The following is a 15,579-nucleotide window of genomic DNA, read 5'->3' as shown; positions in this document are numbered from 1 at the left end:
CTAAGATTTGTTGTTGTTGTTGTTTGGTCTTGCATTTAGTTTAAACAGAACCACATCTCTCTTTATCTTCATAGTCTTGAAAACCATATAATTCTTAATTTATTTTATTTTATTTTTTGATCCTGTTTTTAGGTCCTTTTTAAAATCCCACATTGTTTCAACTGATAGAACCCACAAGCCCTCATTTAATGTAGAAGGCATTGCGTTAGTGGTAGTGTTAGTAAGAAACACTTTGGCTTATTAGGTGTGTAATGACTTAATTGGTAAGGTATTTCTCTTGCTGAGAAACTGTTGCTCTTGGTTTGAGGTTCTAAAATGTAGAGCTTACATTGAGGGAGAAATGCAACTTGAAAAATTGTACAGATTTAAAGATAAAGTAACTAGAAAGCACTGTACTATTGGTAGCCTGATTAAAATAATAATGTTTATTACTGAAAAACACTCCCTCGAATTAACTAATTACAGTCATGGCCTTTGTCGGGAATGTTAAAGTTTAAATTACAAGCATCAATGAGATATCTCTAGAATTTATAGTACTCATAGGAAAAAATATTTATGTAAATTTATAGCACATACATTTTTCTTCCTTTGTACAACGTTACATAATGAGTAAAATATAACCATTTTTTCATATCTGTGTATTTACAGGGAAGTGGGGAAATTGCAAAGAAAGGCTGTAGTCATTCAAACGTCTCTGGAACAGAAACGGTTAGAGAAGCATAACATGCTGCTTAACTGCAAAGTTCAAGACATTGAAATAGTTCTTTTGTTGGGGTCGTTGGATGACATCATTGACGTGGAGGTATTCTAGCAAATGGTTTTAAAATACATGCAGTGGTGTGGAACTTAGTGTAACGCCCTTTGGTTGCTTAGTGAAATCCCAGCTCTGCAGATTCTCCCTCTGTTCTAAAGCCCCTCTAGAGGCAGAAAAGATATCTCCTCCTGCTAAGAGGGAGAGAAGGCAAAATGGTCATCATTACAGAGGACCAGGCATTTCATGCAGTTCTCTTCACTCTTGCTAATCCATGTTCTTTTAGCTCCACAGAATGAACCAGAGCGTCTTACCTATATATAGATACCCATGAGAAATCAGAGAATTAAAGCTGTTGGCACGTGAAACACTTTGGGGAGATGGTGTTAGCCACAGTGAACCGTAGGCAGTGTGCAAGCGGCAAGTGGCCCACTGGCATGAGCACTGCCCTGTACTCTTTTAACGTTGTACATGGTGTGTGGAGGGGTCTTGCTCTGCACCTTCACCAACGATTCGAGGTGGTTCTCAGAAGAAACATGCCTCACTGAGTCTCTCCAGGTGGCGAGAGTGCAGGGGGAAGCAAAAATGGACCCCCATGGACCCCCAAGGGATTAGAAGATAAAACCAAGGTCCACTAATGGTGAACATTTCTCTGTCTGCCTTTTTTCTTTCTTTCTCACCCCATTTGTATTACACAGTGCTCTTTACATTGGTTGGAAGTATACGCCCTTAGTTCTGTCCTTCATTTAGGAAAGATATGACTGTACATTCAGAAAGACTGTCTTACTATTAGCTAATGCAGAAGATGGTGAAAATAGTTATTTGTTTTGCCTCTCAAGTCATCTCTGAGCTTTTACTGCGTACGTTAGTATATCTCTTTTCTCTGCTCCCCCTGCTACGTCCTTCCTCCCCCCATTTCTACTCTGCCCTCAGACAGTCAGAAATCCATTCAGTTCCATCATGTTTTCCACTCCACAAGAAGTCTTCAGTCCTTGGATTGTTCCAACTGAAGTATCTATAAAACAATTTTTCTTTTCCTAATATTGACCACTTCTTATAGCATAATTCTAGTATAATATTTTCCTCAAAAAGTCTTTGTCTTTTTTCTCTGTTTTGGCAGAGATTACATTCCAGATAGGAGGTAAGGAAAGGAGAAAACCATTTCCGGGCCACAAGTGACATAAACCCAACTCAGATGATTCTAAGGCGGGTATTGGGGGAAGGGGTAAAGGGATAGGGCTGGAATGGAAGTGGTCTCACGCATGACTCAGTCCAGGAATTTGGGCACTGCCAAGAACTCTTTCTGGTTCGGTATATACTGGCTTTATTCCTTCAGATCAGCTTTCTCCATGAGGCTGCAGCTGTAACCACTAGCTTTGACCAGAGGGGAAAGAGAGCTCTCCCTCCCCTCTCTGTTAGAAAAATCCTGGGAAGAACTCGGCTTGGCTCATTCTGGGTCACGTGTACACTTTTGTGGGTGCAGAGAGAGAGTGAAGAGAAGGATCTGTTAACAGCAGTAGATGGGAGCGGAAAAACAACTCTCACTATACTATAGAAAGAAATAGAAAGTCTGTTTAAAAAGGAATGAAATTTTAGAAGAGATTTCTTATAGAATAGACTAGAGGAGGGAGCGATTTTAACAGCTGACATCTAAGTGAATGTTGTTGGTCAAGTATTCATGCTACTGCTTTGGTCCCATTTTCTTTCAAAAGTATATTCCAACATGCCTACCATGTTGTGAAATTGTTTACTTCTTTATTAGCATGAATGTGAAATTGTTTACTTCTTTATTAGCTTGAAAGACTTTCATATTCATGGTGGGGTATTTCAAAGCAGGTATTAAGACCTTAAGCTGGCTTAATAATGAATCATTGTCTAAAAAGAAAAAGTGGTAGTTCTGCTCCACTGTGTGCTTGTCAAGCCACACTGGAATATTGCATTCACTTTTTAAAGCATGATGCTTTTTAAGAGTAAAGTGTCTGGGATAGTGAAAAGGACCAGACCATACCGTGCTGAGAAGAGAAAGCTTGGGGAATATGACCATTCTTCTCCAGTAAAAGAAGTGTGTCATAGAAGGAGGATCACACTTGTTCTTCCTGGTCCTGAGGGGGATTCTCGGGTTCGTGGCATGGAGTGCACGGAGTCCGATTTATTTTGCTAGGGAACACTTTGTATTTGAAAGATGGAGGGCCTCTAGTGGTGAGTTCTCCGACTGGAATTGATTAAGCCTGTCAAGTAGTGGCTATGTAATGGGGATACTGTACAAGATATTCTATAAAGCCCAGAATAGAAAAGGCGTTAGGTATAAATTGTCTCTCTCCGGAGGGCTGAACAAGGATCGCTGAGTAGAGTTAATTGTCTGACAACAGTTGTTGTAGGCGTAATTGTCTTTCAACAATGAGGTAGAACCTGAGATTTCTCTTCCATTGGAGATACTCAGATAGAGGGTAAGTTACCTACACCTGCCAGTGTTACTGTAGAAGACTCTTACATTGTGGGGGAAACTAGATCACTGGTTCCCAAATCATACTATACACGTGAAGCATCTGGAGATCTTGTTGCCTAAGAGTCTGCATTTTTAATGGCTCCCAGCTGAGGCCCACTGTTGCTGGCCTGCAGACCACACTTTGAATAGCAAGACACCAGATGACTCATATAGAAGCTTAATATAAAATATGATGTCAAATTACATAAATAGGAATCGTGAGATTCAGGAATTCAGTGTTACATTTTGTGTCCAAGTTCAACTTCTATGTGAACTGTTTTAACATATGTATATTACATAAATTTAATTCCAAAAATAGTTTCACATGAGTTTGTTTCAGTTGAGACTATCTAGAAAGGAGTGAGTAACAAAGGGTTTTTTCCTCTTAATTTGTGAGTCTTGGTTTTTGGTATCAGCATTACACCAAAGGCCAGCCTACAATTGAATAAGTGCTCATTTATTTGTTCCTTCTCTCCTGTTCCTTCCTTCATGCAGAGTGATATATTGAAATTCAAATCTATGCTGTCAGTCATTGCACTTGGCACCGAGAATACAGCAGTAAATAAAACTGCCAAAAATCCCTTCCTTCACATTCTGGTGAGGAAGAGATAGGCACACAAACAAAATGGTAAACAAAAACAATATTTATGTATTTGGTAGTGATAGAGGCTAAAGAAAGAATAAAGCAGGAGGGGGAATAAAGAGTATCAGTGGTGGGGAGTTGGCAATCTTAGATGGAGAGGCCATGGATTGCCTGAGAGAAGGTAGCCGGTAAATAGAGGAGGAGAGAGATGAAGTGATGCAGACAGCTAGGGGAAGGTTGTCCAGGCAGAGGGCAGTGTGCCGGCCCTGAGGTGGACATGTGCCTGCTCTGTTCAAGGAGGCCAGTGTGGTTGGGGCAGAGTGAGTCCAGGGGAGACTGACGCAAAATGAAGTTAAAGGGGTGACAGAGGCTCAGATCCCTTGGGCCAGATCAGCATGGCCTTGCCCTTTAACGCAAGGATTTTAACTCTTAATCCGAGTGAGATAGCAATCAACTGAAAGGCTTGGGGCAGACGGATGAGTAGAGGTCACCATTTCAGATAACAAGGAAAGGGCTTCACATGTTTTTCAGTTGGGAACTGAAGCAGAAAGCACCCAGGCAACAATTGATATATATGAAAAAGAAGAAGCCATTGAGATAGACTACAGCTCCCTAAGAAAGGATTTGAAGGTAATTGAAAGATTTCTGTTGTTTATGACTAACTCACAGTAATATTGAATATTTAAATACTGCAGAATAATTTTTAGATGCTAGAGCATAAGTTTAGGGAAAAAGTAGATTTCCTAATGGTTTTTGGAGAAATAGTGTAAATAGGTCACTTCTTAAAATGTTTATATCAGTATTTCTTGCTATGTGTTCTGTAAAACGCTAGTACCGTGAAAATATCTTGCCAAAGAAGAAAAGTTTCTGTGATCAGCCAGTTTTTTGAAAGACTCTTTTCTTGGAGATTCACAATGAATGTTGAAGTCTTTGAGAAGTCCTGAAATAGACAAAAGTAGCCAAGATACTCTAGCAACCTGATTTTGCCCTGTCACTGTCCCAATGAGATACCCTCAGTAGGTGACAGATCCTTCACACCTGCAGAGCAGCCTTGGAATCCAGCCTCATGGTCTCCTTCATTTAGCAGTTCTGGCTGTTTCTCAGTCATCCACACAGCCATACATTTCTTTGTGTTTTGACTTCGTCCTTAGGCTGCTTCTCTCATGAGAGCAAAATGACCATAGCCATTCCACACAACCACAACCTTCAGAGAAGAGAGAAGCTGCCTTTTTCAGTGGTGCTATTCTTAAGATTGAAGAAAGAGCTTTCCCAGGAAGCTCCAGCAATTGTCCCCTCATCGCAGTTACCTGAATTGGCTCACATGTTCATTCCTGACCAATCACTGTTAGGGATGGGGGTACATTTGTCTTAGACCAAGCAGGCTATCTCACCCCAGGTACCTGGCACTCATGAGGCAGGAATGGTCAAACTTGGGCTCTGTTAGAAAGGAGGAAATGGAGAATAGATGCCGAGTAGCGATATTCACCACATATTTTAATTTCTTATGTTCTTAGTATATTTTATTAGATTTGTTGGGCTCTTTGATTGTATTTGTGGTATCTTTTGGCAATCAGAAAGAAGCTTTTGTCTTTTCTATAGTCTGTTTCGTGCTTTCATATTTAGAAAGTCCTTCCCCACCTCACTACTGAATAAATATTTTCTTCCTGTTTACAGCTTTCTTTTGTTTTCATTTATCTATTTGATTCACCTGAAATTTGTTTTAGTATATGTAATGAGGTGACATTCTGTTTTTTAAAAATTAGCTAAGTTAACCGATTTACTCAACATTTTTCAAATAATTCTCTTCCCATCTAAATCAAAATGTCACCTTTATCCTGTATTAATTAACCCCCTCTGAGAGGTCAAGAAAGTTTTCCTGGAAGCTCATGCCTATACCACTTTTTCCCTCCTTCCTCACTTAAGTTCGTTCTCTTCATCCTTCAGGTGTCAGCTTCAGTGTTATCCCTCCAGATGGGCTAGATCCCTTCCCCCTGCCCTGTAGTGCCCCTGCTTGCCTGTTAGAGTCTTCATACTGTCGTAAATGCCAGTTTACGTCTGACTTCCCTATGAGCTCTTTAAGGGCAAGGACAGAAGAGTTCTCATGATTGAATCCTCGGTGTCTAATACATAATAGATGACCAATATTTAATGAATGAGTAAATGAAGGTTACATAGGAGTCGTTGCTTTTTAGCCAGAATTAAGAAATATGGAGGTGAAGCATGTTCCAAGAAAGCAGCGTCTATTACACTAGAGCCATGAAAGAACACAGTGGAGCAAGAAGACACAAATAGTGTGGCCTCCCTGCATTTCAGACTCAGAGAGAGCTTCAAGGGAGGGAGGGAGTAGATGTGGAGGGAGTGGGGCAGGGGCCAGATCCTGAAGGCCCTGTGCCTAATAACCTTAGCAGTTTGGATCTAAAAGGCATGCCAGTCATTGCTGTTCTTTACCAATAATAGGCTCTACAATCCGATAACGAAATCGAGGCCCACCTTAGACTCCTGCTACAGCAAGTCGCATCCCAGGAAGACGTCCTGTTGAAGACAGCGGCCCCAAACCTGAGAGCCGTGGAGAACCTAAAAACTGTCAGAGACAAGTTTCAGGAGTCCACAGATGGTGAAATTGAGCTTTAGTTGTTAGCAAGATCATATGCATGGGTGTTAGGGGTTTTGATTTCTGTAACACTTACCAACAATCCCCCCTTGATTGTGCCTTTGTTTTTAATATAGATTTTTCTCTATTGTCTTATATTAATGCATACTTTTAATACTGAATGACTACTTGCTTTTGAAAAGTGTTCTGCTTTAATTTAAAAACAGGTGTATTGTTTATTTTAGAACAGGCATTTCTTCATAGAGCATAATAGGCATATTAGATACTCTGTCAGAACTTGTCATTATTACTTAAAAACTAACCCTTCTAGAAAAAGGGCTTATCAATTGTAAGAGCCATGGTCTTGGAATTAATCATAGTTGAGGTATTTTGAAGGTAGATTTTACTCAAGACAACCAAACTCAAAATCCAATTTATTAAAATATTTTATGCTTTAAAGCTGAAATAAAAGAAGCCCCTCAGTGGTCTCCAAAATAAAGAATATTGATTCTCTCTTAGCTTTTGAGGCCAGCAGAAAGGAAGCCAGAATGTGTAGGCAAGAGTTTGAACAGGTGAAAAAAAGGAGATATGATCTTTTCAGCCAGTGTTTTGAGCACATCTCAATCGCAATTGATCAAATCTACAAGAAGCTCTGCAGAAACAACAGTGCCCAAGTATGTATTTTTCACCCACAAATTTGAGTGGGAACATTGTGTTATCACTGGTAATTTTTTCTGGTAGTAAATAACCCACCATGTTGTTTGAGTGGCCCATTTCTGGGGCAGAGTCAGCTCACGAAGATTGGTTATCATGACCTGTGTTCTAGATCCCACTCACTCCACCGCTGGCCAGCCTGGACAAGTCAGATCTCTCTGGTCCTGTTTCTTCATCTGAAAAATGAGTGGGTTAGACATCTGGTTTCCAAGTTCTCTTCAGTTCTGAAATTGTGTTGTCTGGTACTAATTTGATTTTATAGAACTGCCAGTGGTCTCTGCAGTTAAATTAGGGTAATGAAGAGGATCTTGGGAAGTGGTTGCTCTGGGGTCTGTGGAGTTGACCAGAGTAACAAAGGAGAGGGAAAGAACTAAAGGCAGGAGTCAAATCCAGCTATATCCCTATGTGATAGTCTCTTTGCTGTGACCATTCCCCATTCCATTATCAATATCCCTAGCAAGTACTGTGGAATTGACTATGGAATAAAGATGTAGATCGGATCTTATATATCTGCTTTTACCTCTTTCTTCTGGTGGTCTTTTATGACTGAGAGGTGATCCTGGATCAGATATTTAGAATTTCACTGGAAAATTATTTATTTATTTTCGGACTAAAATAAACCCCATTAACTTCCTGAGGGTAAGATTCATCTCTGTAGCTACAGTACCTGGCCCATAGTAGGTGTTCAGTAAATATTTGATGAATGGACCAATGAGTGAATTGAATGAAGACTTTTTTTTAAGATTGTAGCGTGTGCTGCTGAGGTTTGAATGGCAGTCTGGTGGGAAGACCTGACCCTTGATGTCTGTAAGAATCTTTTCCCTCTTCTCCCACCCAGACAAGCCTGTTTTCTGTGATTACATGTAGAGCTAAATACATTATTTATTGATGTTTGAAATTTCCTAATTGCTTTTCTGATACTGCTAAATAAATAACATGTGTTTCAGGCATTTCTTAGCCCAGAGAACCCAGAAGAGCCTTACCTGGAGGGAATTAGCTATAACTGCGTGGCCCCAGGCAAACGGTTCATGCCAATGGACAATTTGTCAGGGGGAGAAAAGTGCGTGGCAGCTTTGGCTCTCCTGTTCGCTGTGCACAGGTAAGGTCACAATGGGCTGTTCGGTTCTGTATCAGGGCAGAAACCAAATGGACCTTCCTACAGAAGATTCGTTAATTCCTTGTCTTTAGTTATATTTAACTATGTCATACAAGACTCTTTCTTCAGCCAGGCAAGTCAGCTTACGCTTTAGGCCTATAAGAATTTAGACAGCAAATCTAAGAAAGAAGTCTTGGACAGGTTTTCATTCAATTTCTGTTATTATCAGTAGCTACTAATATTCCAGCTTTATAGAAAAGAAAGAAGAAAAATAAATATTTTGAATGGCCAGAACTGACATCACAATTGCCAAAAAACAATGACAAACCCAAATAAAACAAAAACATCCAACTTGCATATTATTTTCCTAGCCTGTATTCAGAGATCTGCTATTTAGTAAGAAATGTAAAGCAAAGTATTTCTTCTGAAAAAAATGTTTAGCCTCATTTCCACTGATGATGGTAGCACTGTTTGTTTGTAAAGTAAATCAAGAAATAAGAAGTTAGCTAAAATTAAGGCAATTAAATTTCAACATTCAATGCATTAGATGAAGATCTAAGGTGTAGATAATACTGCCTTTCTATTTTCATAATCAGGAAGATCAACATAACAGTTGTACAGCTAGTCTCAAGAAGGAAAAGGAATATGCCACTACAGGAAGGGAGAAGGAAATACCATCGATTCAGGGGAGGCAGGAGTCTAACCATGAGGCTGTCTTGAGTAAATCTTAGCAGAATGAGACTATTGCTAGGTGTTGTTTCCATCCATTTATTTAATAGATACTTATTAAATATGTACTATGTGTCAGATGGCATTATAGGCATTAGAGAGACAGCAGTGAACAAAACAACATCCCTGCCTCAAAGGTACTTCATTTTAGTTGGGGAGAAAGACGATAAATAAGATATATTAGTAAAGAAATTCTCCAATATACAGACTATTAGAAAGTGACAGATGCTAAAGAGAAAAAATTAAATCAGGGAATGGAGATAATAAGTAGCAGGGAGGGGTTTGCAATATTAAAGAGTCTTCCATGAAGGCCTGTTTGCGAAGGTAACATTTGAGCATAGATTTGAAGGAATTAAGGGAACAAGTCATGGGGATAGCTAAGGGAAGAAAGTTCTAGACTTGAGAAATACCAAATGCAAAGGCCCTGAGGCCAGAGTGAGCCTGGACTTGTGGAAAATAGACTGCACACAGCAGTGGCAGGCACAGGGTTAGGAAGCCATTGTAGCAGTCCCGGTGAAAGATGGTGACGAGTGGGACCAGGGCTGAGTCAGGGATGACTCGGTGAGTTTTGGCCTAATCGACTAGAGTGATAAGAGCTGCTGCTACCTGAGACGGAGAGGACTACAGGAGGGAAGAGCTTTGCAGGGGCAGGTGAGGAGTTCGATTTTGGATGAGTTTGAGCTGGTTATTAGACACTCACGTGGAACTGAGTAAGCCGTTGGATGCGTGAGGCAAGAGTTCAGAATTGTCACTGGAAGCGTGGGAGGCATCAATATACGGATGGCGTTTAAAACCTTGAGATCACGTGAAATCGCAAGGGAGCTAATTAGATGGAGGAGCACTCTAAGCATTGAGCCTTGAGGGCACTGCAGTGTTAAGAAGTTAGAAAGATGAGGAGGAGTTGGCAGAAGAGACAAGGAAGGAACAGTGGGTAAGATGGGGGAGTGGACCCTGTCATCCTTGATCTCAGAGGACCACCTGCAAAGGTCATGGGATGCAGACTGAGAACTGAGCACTGGATTTAGCAACACAGAGGTCATTGGTGACCTCAACAAAAGCATCCAAAGGGACGTATCTTATTCGTTCTGAATACTGTTAATCTTGTTGTCCAAGTCTTCGTAAAGCAAATAGAAAGTTGTAGCTTACTTGATTGTAATTTTTTTCTAGTTTTCGGCCTGCTCCATTCTTTGTTTTAGATGAAGTGGATGCAGCCCTGGACAATACTAACATTGGCAAAGTAAGTTTCTTTCTGCATTTAATTTCTAATAGAATGTATACAGTTCAAGGATCATGTTGTGGTCAGAAGGCAGTTTACCCCGAACAGAGAGTTTGTTTGATAATTGCTGATTAAAAAGCAAATCTAAGTTAAATGACTAAAAACCAGATGATTCAGGGTAGTAATTTTCATTCAAGGTTGTGGGGACCCTGCACGAGTTGTTGGGGAATTGATACTGGGAGTCAAGTGAGGATCACTGTACCTGATCCACAGCATTGCTGCAGGGCAGCTCGCTTCTCCCCAGAATTAGATACTGGGACCTAGAGAATCTCCAATGGTAAGCACCCAGGCAAACAGGACCAAATTAGTTGTTTACAAAGTCCAAAACTACCATCTCTAAATAAAATTCCAAAGGAATTAGAGTTCAAAAGTCTGCCCCCCCATTCATTTATTAAAATTTATCCAGTCATTTACAGCACTTGTACGTGGTCCTGTTTTCAGTATTTGAAACAATGAGGCAACTAAGGAAACAGGTTAACTCTTGAGAGTTCAATTTCGAGTCAGCCTTAGAGATCAATGCCTGGCTATACCAGGCTACTGGGAGACGGGCTCTCAGGCTGGCCACATATCTTGACTGGAAATTTTCGACATGAGAGTGAGGTCAGCTACGGAAGCATGACCAAAGGACGGAGGCAAACACTGGCAGTGCCCATCACTGCCCAGGGGTGGGACAGCTCCTGCCTGCAGATTCCCGGGGTCGTGGTCCTCCTGCCAGAGCCATCCATATTTGGAGATGGATGAATTTGACTCCTGGTTCTGATTCCAGGCACATCCATCTTCCAGAAATGACTGGGCTTTGCATTTACAGCTGCTTACAAGGAGGCTGCTCTGGTCATGATGACAGAAATATTTCTCACTATTAATTGGTAAATTGGCATTCTGGTTTATACCCTAGTCTTATGAGCCTGGGTAACGAGCCCGCCCCTGAGAGATGCATTCACTCTTGGGGCGCCGCCCTGGCAGGTTCTATTTCTGGAGCTGACCTCCCTGATTTCTGACTCTGTTGAGTCTCATGTGAAGTACCTGGGAGTCAGGGAACTTTCAGCAGCTTTACCCTGAGGTACCTTCTTTTGGCTTGAATGTCATCTTTCAACATTTCCCAAATTGTATTCATCTAACCCAAATCTCTCTCAGACCCTGCTTACTGAGCATGTCACAGTGTTGAAAATTTAGCACATCAACTCCATATCCACAAAATTTAAAAACAAAACAAATCCCCAGGCCCTTGAACATTGTAGAGGACGGGCAAGAGCCACATTCTGTGAGCTGCCAGAGACTTTCAGGTAACTGGGGGAAGGAGAAGAAAACATAGGAACAAAAGAAAAGCTTGATTTCCCTCTTCTGAATGTCAGCCAGTATGCGTCAGCTAGCTGGACTCCACGGCCCGACTCACTGGGGAGAAGTCTCCCCTAGGAGGCTAATATTGGCCCTTTGTAGCCCGTATTCTCTGTGTGCTGCTGGGGGAGGGATCTGTCTTTGTGGACTGGCTCTTTTCTCAGTAGCATTTAAGGTATCTATATGTTCTAGAAAAACTTAGATGTTTGTATTAGTGCCATCTTCAGGTACTTGGTCTTAAGACTCTTCTCCATTGGCACCCATCCTATGTATTAAAAACCTAACTTCTGGCTTCCCTTTGAGATTTATATTCCTGGCACTCTATTGCTGAATTAAGTATAAGCAGTTAGGTAGTATGAGCAACGATGCAGTAGCGTCCACTCCCTCTTGTGATCAGGTGCCCAACATTTATCACGGTAAACTCTCCCAGCAAAATGCATGCCTTCCGTCTTTGCTTCTATACATCTTCCATTCCTATCATCTCAAGACTGTTTAGTCCTGTATCGTAGCGGCTACTGCTGCCTCTAATGCCGGATCCCTTCTATGAATTCAGCCTCTTAGCCACAAGCAGCTTTCCTCCACTCTCATCATTCACCTCAGCCAGTGACTCATTTCTCAACTGAAGCTGCCATTTCTGCTTCTGAAGTTTGTGTCCTTAGTATCTTGGGTGCAGTCAGGACCAATCCACATGGAGAAGACCCACTCCAGGCCTGCAGAGATTTAGGGGGTTGGCAAGTATCTTGTTAAACTGTGGTTTGAGTCTAAGTTCTCTGTCACTCTCCAAGTTCTGAGTGGGGCCTGTTCGCCAAGACCCATTCCTGTCCAGAACCCAGTTTGTTCTTCTCATTCCTTGGAACTGAGCTTCCTGAAGGAGCCATTGAATTCCCCTTTAACCAAATGACTTGATTATGGATTATGAACATATATAACTGCCATATTCTTCCCAGCTTCAGGCTGTGAGTTGGCAGAATAGGAAGTTGGAAGTTTAAACACCAGTCTTTCTTCACCCTCATGAAATATTTGATTGTTCGTCTTTGTTTTATCTTGTGATAAACGTTGATTGTATAGTCATGATAGTTTCGTAAATTAAAGCTTTATTCTTAAAAATAGTCAAAGTTTTAGATCATAGATTTAATGAGGCTTGTCCTTTTTTACTAACCTCTTATTTTAGAATCTGAGCTATTTCCATTTCTGCAATTGTAGTGGATTTGCTGCATTACCAGAAAGGCAAGTTAAGTGCCTTGTCACCTAAAATGGGCGGGTTCAGAGATGCAGAAGCACTGTCCCCAGAGCCCAGAAACGAGGCCTTTCCTTGTGGTGAAAGGTGTGCTTTTTCTGTCTTTGCAGGTATCGAGTTACATCAAAGAGCAGACTCAAGAACAGTTTCAGATGATAGTCATTTCCCTGAAAGAGGAGTTCTATTCCAAAGCCGACGCGCTGATAGGCATCTATCCGGAGGTGAAGACCGGGGGAAGGGAACAGGAGTCCCGAGGCGGCCGCACGTTCCAAGGGGGTCTGCGGATACTCCTTCATTTCTGCAGTGGATCAGTATAGGCTTAAGTGATTTTTTTAAATCAAATAAGATTTAAAAGTAACTCAAATATTTTTCTATAGCAGTACAGAGATTTAAGATATATTTTAAGTGAAAAAGCAAATCTAAAATTGCAGAACAGTAAATTGGATAGTTTTGTTTGTAAAATAATAGTACTCATGAACTGACCCAGAATGACTGTTACCACTGCATTTCCTATTTCTGTAATGTTTGACTGTTTTAGGCAGAAACAAATGCACTGGGGAAGAACTAACAAGGACCATTTATCTTCCAAAAGTTCCAGAAGAAAAACAAATTGACTAGAGTTCCAAGTTGTTCAGTAACTTTTAGAATTCGAACGCACCTTTCTTAAGCTGTTCACCTTACTCGAGCTAATGGACTAGGGCAACTAACTCCAATCATTCAGTTTTTGGACAGTTAGGTTTCACTTTCCTTTAAGCTAAGATAAAAATTAATTTCCCTTTCTGTGCCCACAGAATGTTAGGGAACCACTGGAATATGCTGCAGGAGAGAAACAGAAATTCTCAGACCAGTGTAGGGGAGGGAAAAATCATTTTCCCTCTGGCCATCTTAGGTTCTCTGGCTGGGGCCCTGTCAATGAGACTGGCAAAAGACAGATTAGCAAGAGAAAAACAGACAGTAATTTTATTAACACGTGCATCACGCATGGACACATGGGCGCACCCAGCAATGAGAAACCCAAAGGGGTGGCTAGAACTCGGGCTTATATGCCGTGTTAGGGTAAAATAAGAAAAAGGGTTTGTGGCTTCTGAGGGGAGGCAAGTGATGGGAAGGTGACCAGGAAGAGTTTGATACGCAAGGGGTGTTTGTCAGGTTAGCCGTGCAGAGTCAAGCAGGTGCCTCCTCCACTGACGAGAGTGGAGGAGGGTGTCATCTTTTACATAAATGTAAATCTCCTTTACAAAAGGAAGACTTGTGCCCAGTTTTTAGAGCTTTTCCTGCGTCGGCTGGTTCTCAGTAGTCTTTAGCTCAAAGCAGTCTAGATGCCAAAGAGGTGTATTTTGGGGTGGCATATACTGGTACCCTTCACCAGATAATACAAAAATTAATAAATAAAACTGGTGTAAATGCAATTGATATACCTTTTTAGATGGCTGTAAGGTTTTTTTTTTTTTGAGGAGGAGGATTAGCCCTGAGCTAACTGCTGCCAATCCTCCTCTTTTTGCTGAGGAAGACTGGCCCTGAGCTAACATCTGTGCCCATCTTCCTCTACTTTATATGTGGGACGCCTGCCACAGCATGGCTTGCCAAACGGTGCCATGTCCGCACCCAGGATCTGAAGCGGTGAACCTGGGGCTGCTGAAGCAGAACAGGAGTGGAACATGTGAACTTAGAACCACTGTGCCACCAGGCCAGCCCCAAGGAGGTTCCTTGTTAAATACAAATCCAGACTTAGTAACAGCCATTATTTTCATTTAATAACATTTTTTTCCTAAGTAGAGGAAGTGACTTAACCGTCTTCTCTCCATTTCAGCAAGATGACTGCATGTTCAGCCGAGTTTTGACCCTAGATCTTTCTCAGTATCCAGACACTGAAGGCCGAGAGAGCAGCAAGAGACAGCGCGAGTCCCGTTAGGACCTCAAGGGCCCTGGCACAGCTGCCAGCTGTAGGAGCCAACAGGACAGTCACATAGTGTCAGGTGAACCATTGTTTAGTACTCACGTTAATGTTCGAACAGCTCTTCAATAACAAACTCCTGGAGCGAGAAGACAGCCCGTGTGCCGTTACAGCGTAATGGTTACCAGCCAAAGATGCTGCGGCTCACTTCCCCGGAAGGGAGTTCAGACCCCGTTCCAGTACGCCAAGTTTCCTGTGAGAGTTAGCTTTGAACGAGTTTTTACTTTTCATTTTTTTTTAAAAAAAGGGTACAATTTTGTGCCATAGTTTTAACTTCTATTTTGAAAGCCAGTCAGAAAAATTTTGACTTCCGCATCTTCTCCCTGACCTTGCCTTGTACTTTTAAGTAATCTTTAAGGGAAACTCTTGGTTTCTAAATATACTAGTTATAGGGTGTTGAACCTGAGTTTTATGGGAAATTATTTTAGAGAAACTAATGTTAATATTGAAAGTATCAATAAAACATAAATATTCTGTTTTCAAATGTCTCCAATCTAAAATTTTAGAAACTAAAAAAATTTTAAAGTGAAATTGAATTGTCTGCTTCAATGCAATCTAAATTTTTCTAAATGGAATTTCCGTTAAGAAGGAAATATTGAAGAACACAGGCTTTCCCAAGTAGCAACTGAGTTCTTCCCTAAATACACTGTTAGGGTAGGAAGGTAAGCTGGCGGCTTTTCCATGCTACTTCATGTCCGTTTCCCAACGCAATGAAAACTTCTAAGGTGCCGGCGCTCTTGTACTTAAGACGGCTTTGGGCCCAAGTGCTAACCAACGAGGAGCCTCCTGAAGTAATGGAATTGCTCTTGAACACTCATTGTTTCAGGTA

At 41.3% G+C, this 15,579-nt stretch overlaps 1 protein-coding gene across 3 annotated transcripts in view; it reads left to right on the top strand.

Annotated features, from left to right (window-relative positions):
- The window catches only part of SMC1B (structural maintenance of chromosomes 1B), a 77,081-nt gene extending 61,847 nt beyond the window's left edge, over positions 1–15,234 (top strand). For 2 of the 3 annotated variants that reach the window (XM_023631547.2, XM_023631544.2), the window contains 8 exons: positions 649–802; positions 4,351–4,449; positions 6,277–6,433; positions 6,929–7,083; positions 8,071–8,222; positions 10,116–10,185; positions 12,907–13,017; positions 14,607–15,234. In XM_023631547.2, coding sequence (XP_023487315.1) covers positions 649–802; positions 4,351–4,449; positions 6,277–6,433; positions 6,929–7,083; positions 8,071–8,222; positions 10,116–10,185; positions 12,907–13,017; positions 14,607–14,708 — 1,000 coding nt within the window. In that variant the 3' untranslated portion in view covers positions 14,709–15,234. The remainder of the gene's footprint in view (positions 1–648; positions 803–4,350; positions 4,450–6,276; positions 6,434–6,928; positions 7,084–8,070; positions 8,223–10,115; positions 10,186–12,906; positions 13,018–14,606) is intronic. The other variant, XR_011433695.1, reaches the window with a different exon arrangement.
- The last annotated feature ends 345 nt before the right edge of the window (positions 15,235–15,579 follow it).

This window comes from Equus caballus, chromosome 28 (genome assembly GCF_041296265.1).
Source record: "Equus caballus isolate H_3958 breed thoroughbred chromosome 28, TB-T2T, whole genome shotgun sequence".
Classification (NCBI taxonomy): Eukaryota; Metazoa; Chordata; class Mammalia; order Perissodactyla; family Equidae; genus Equus; species Equus caballus.
This window is presented reverse-complemented; position numbering and strand designations above follow the sequence as displayed.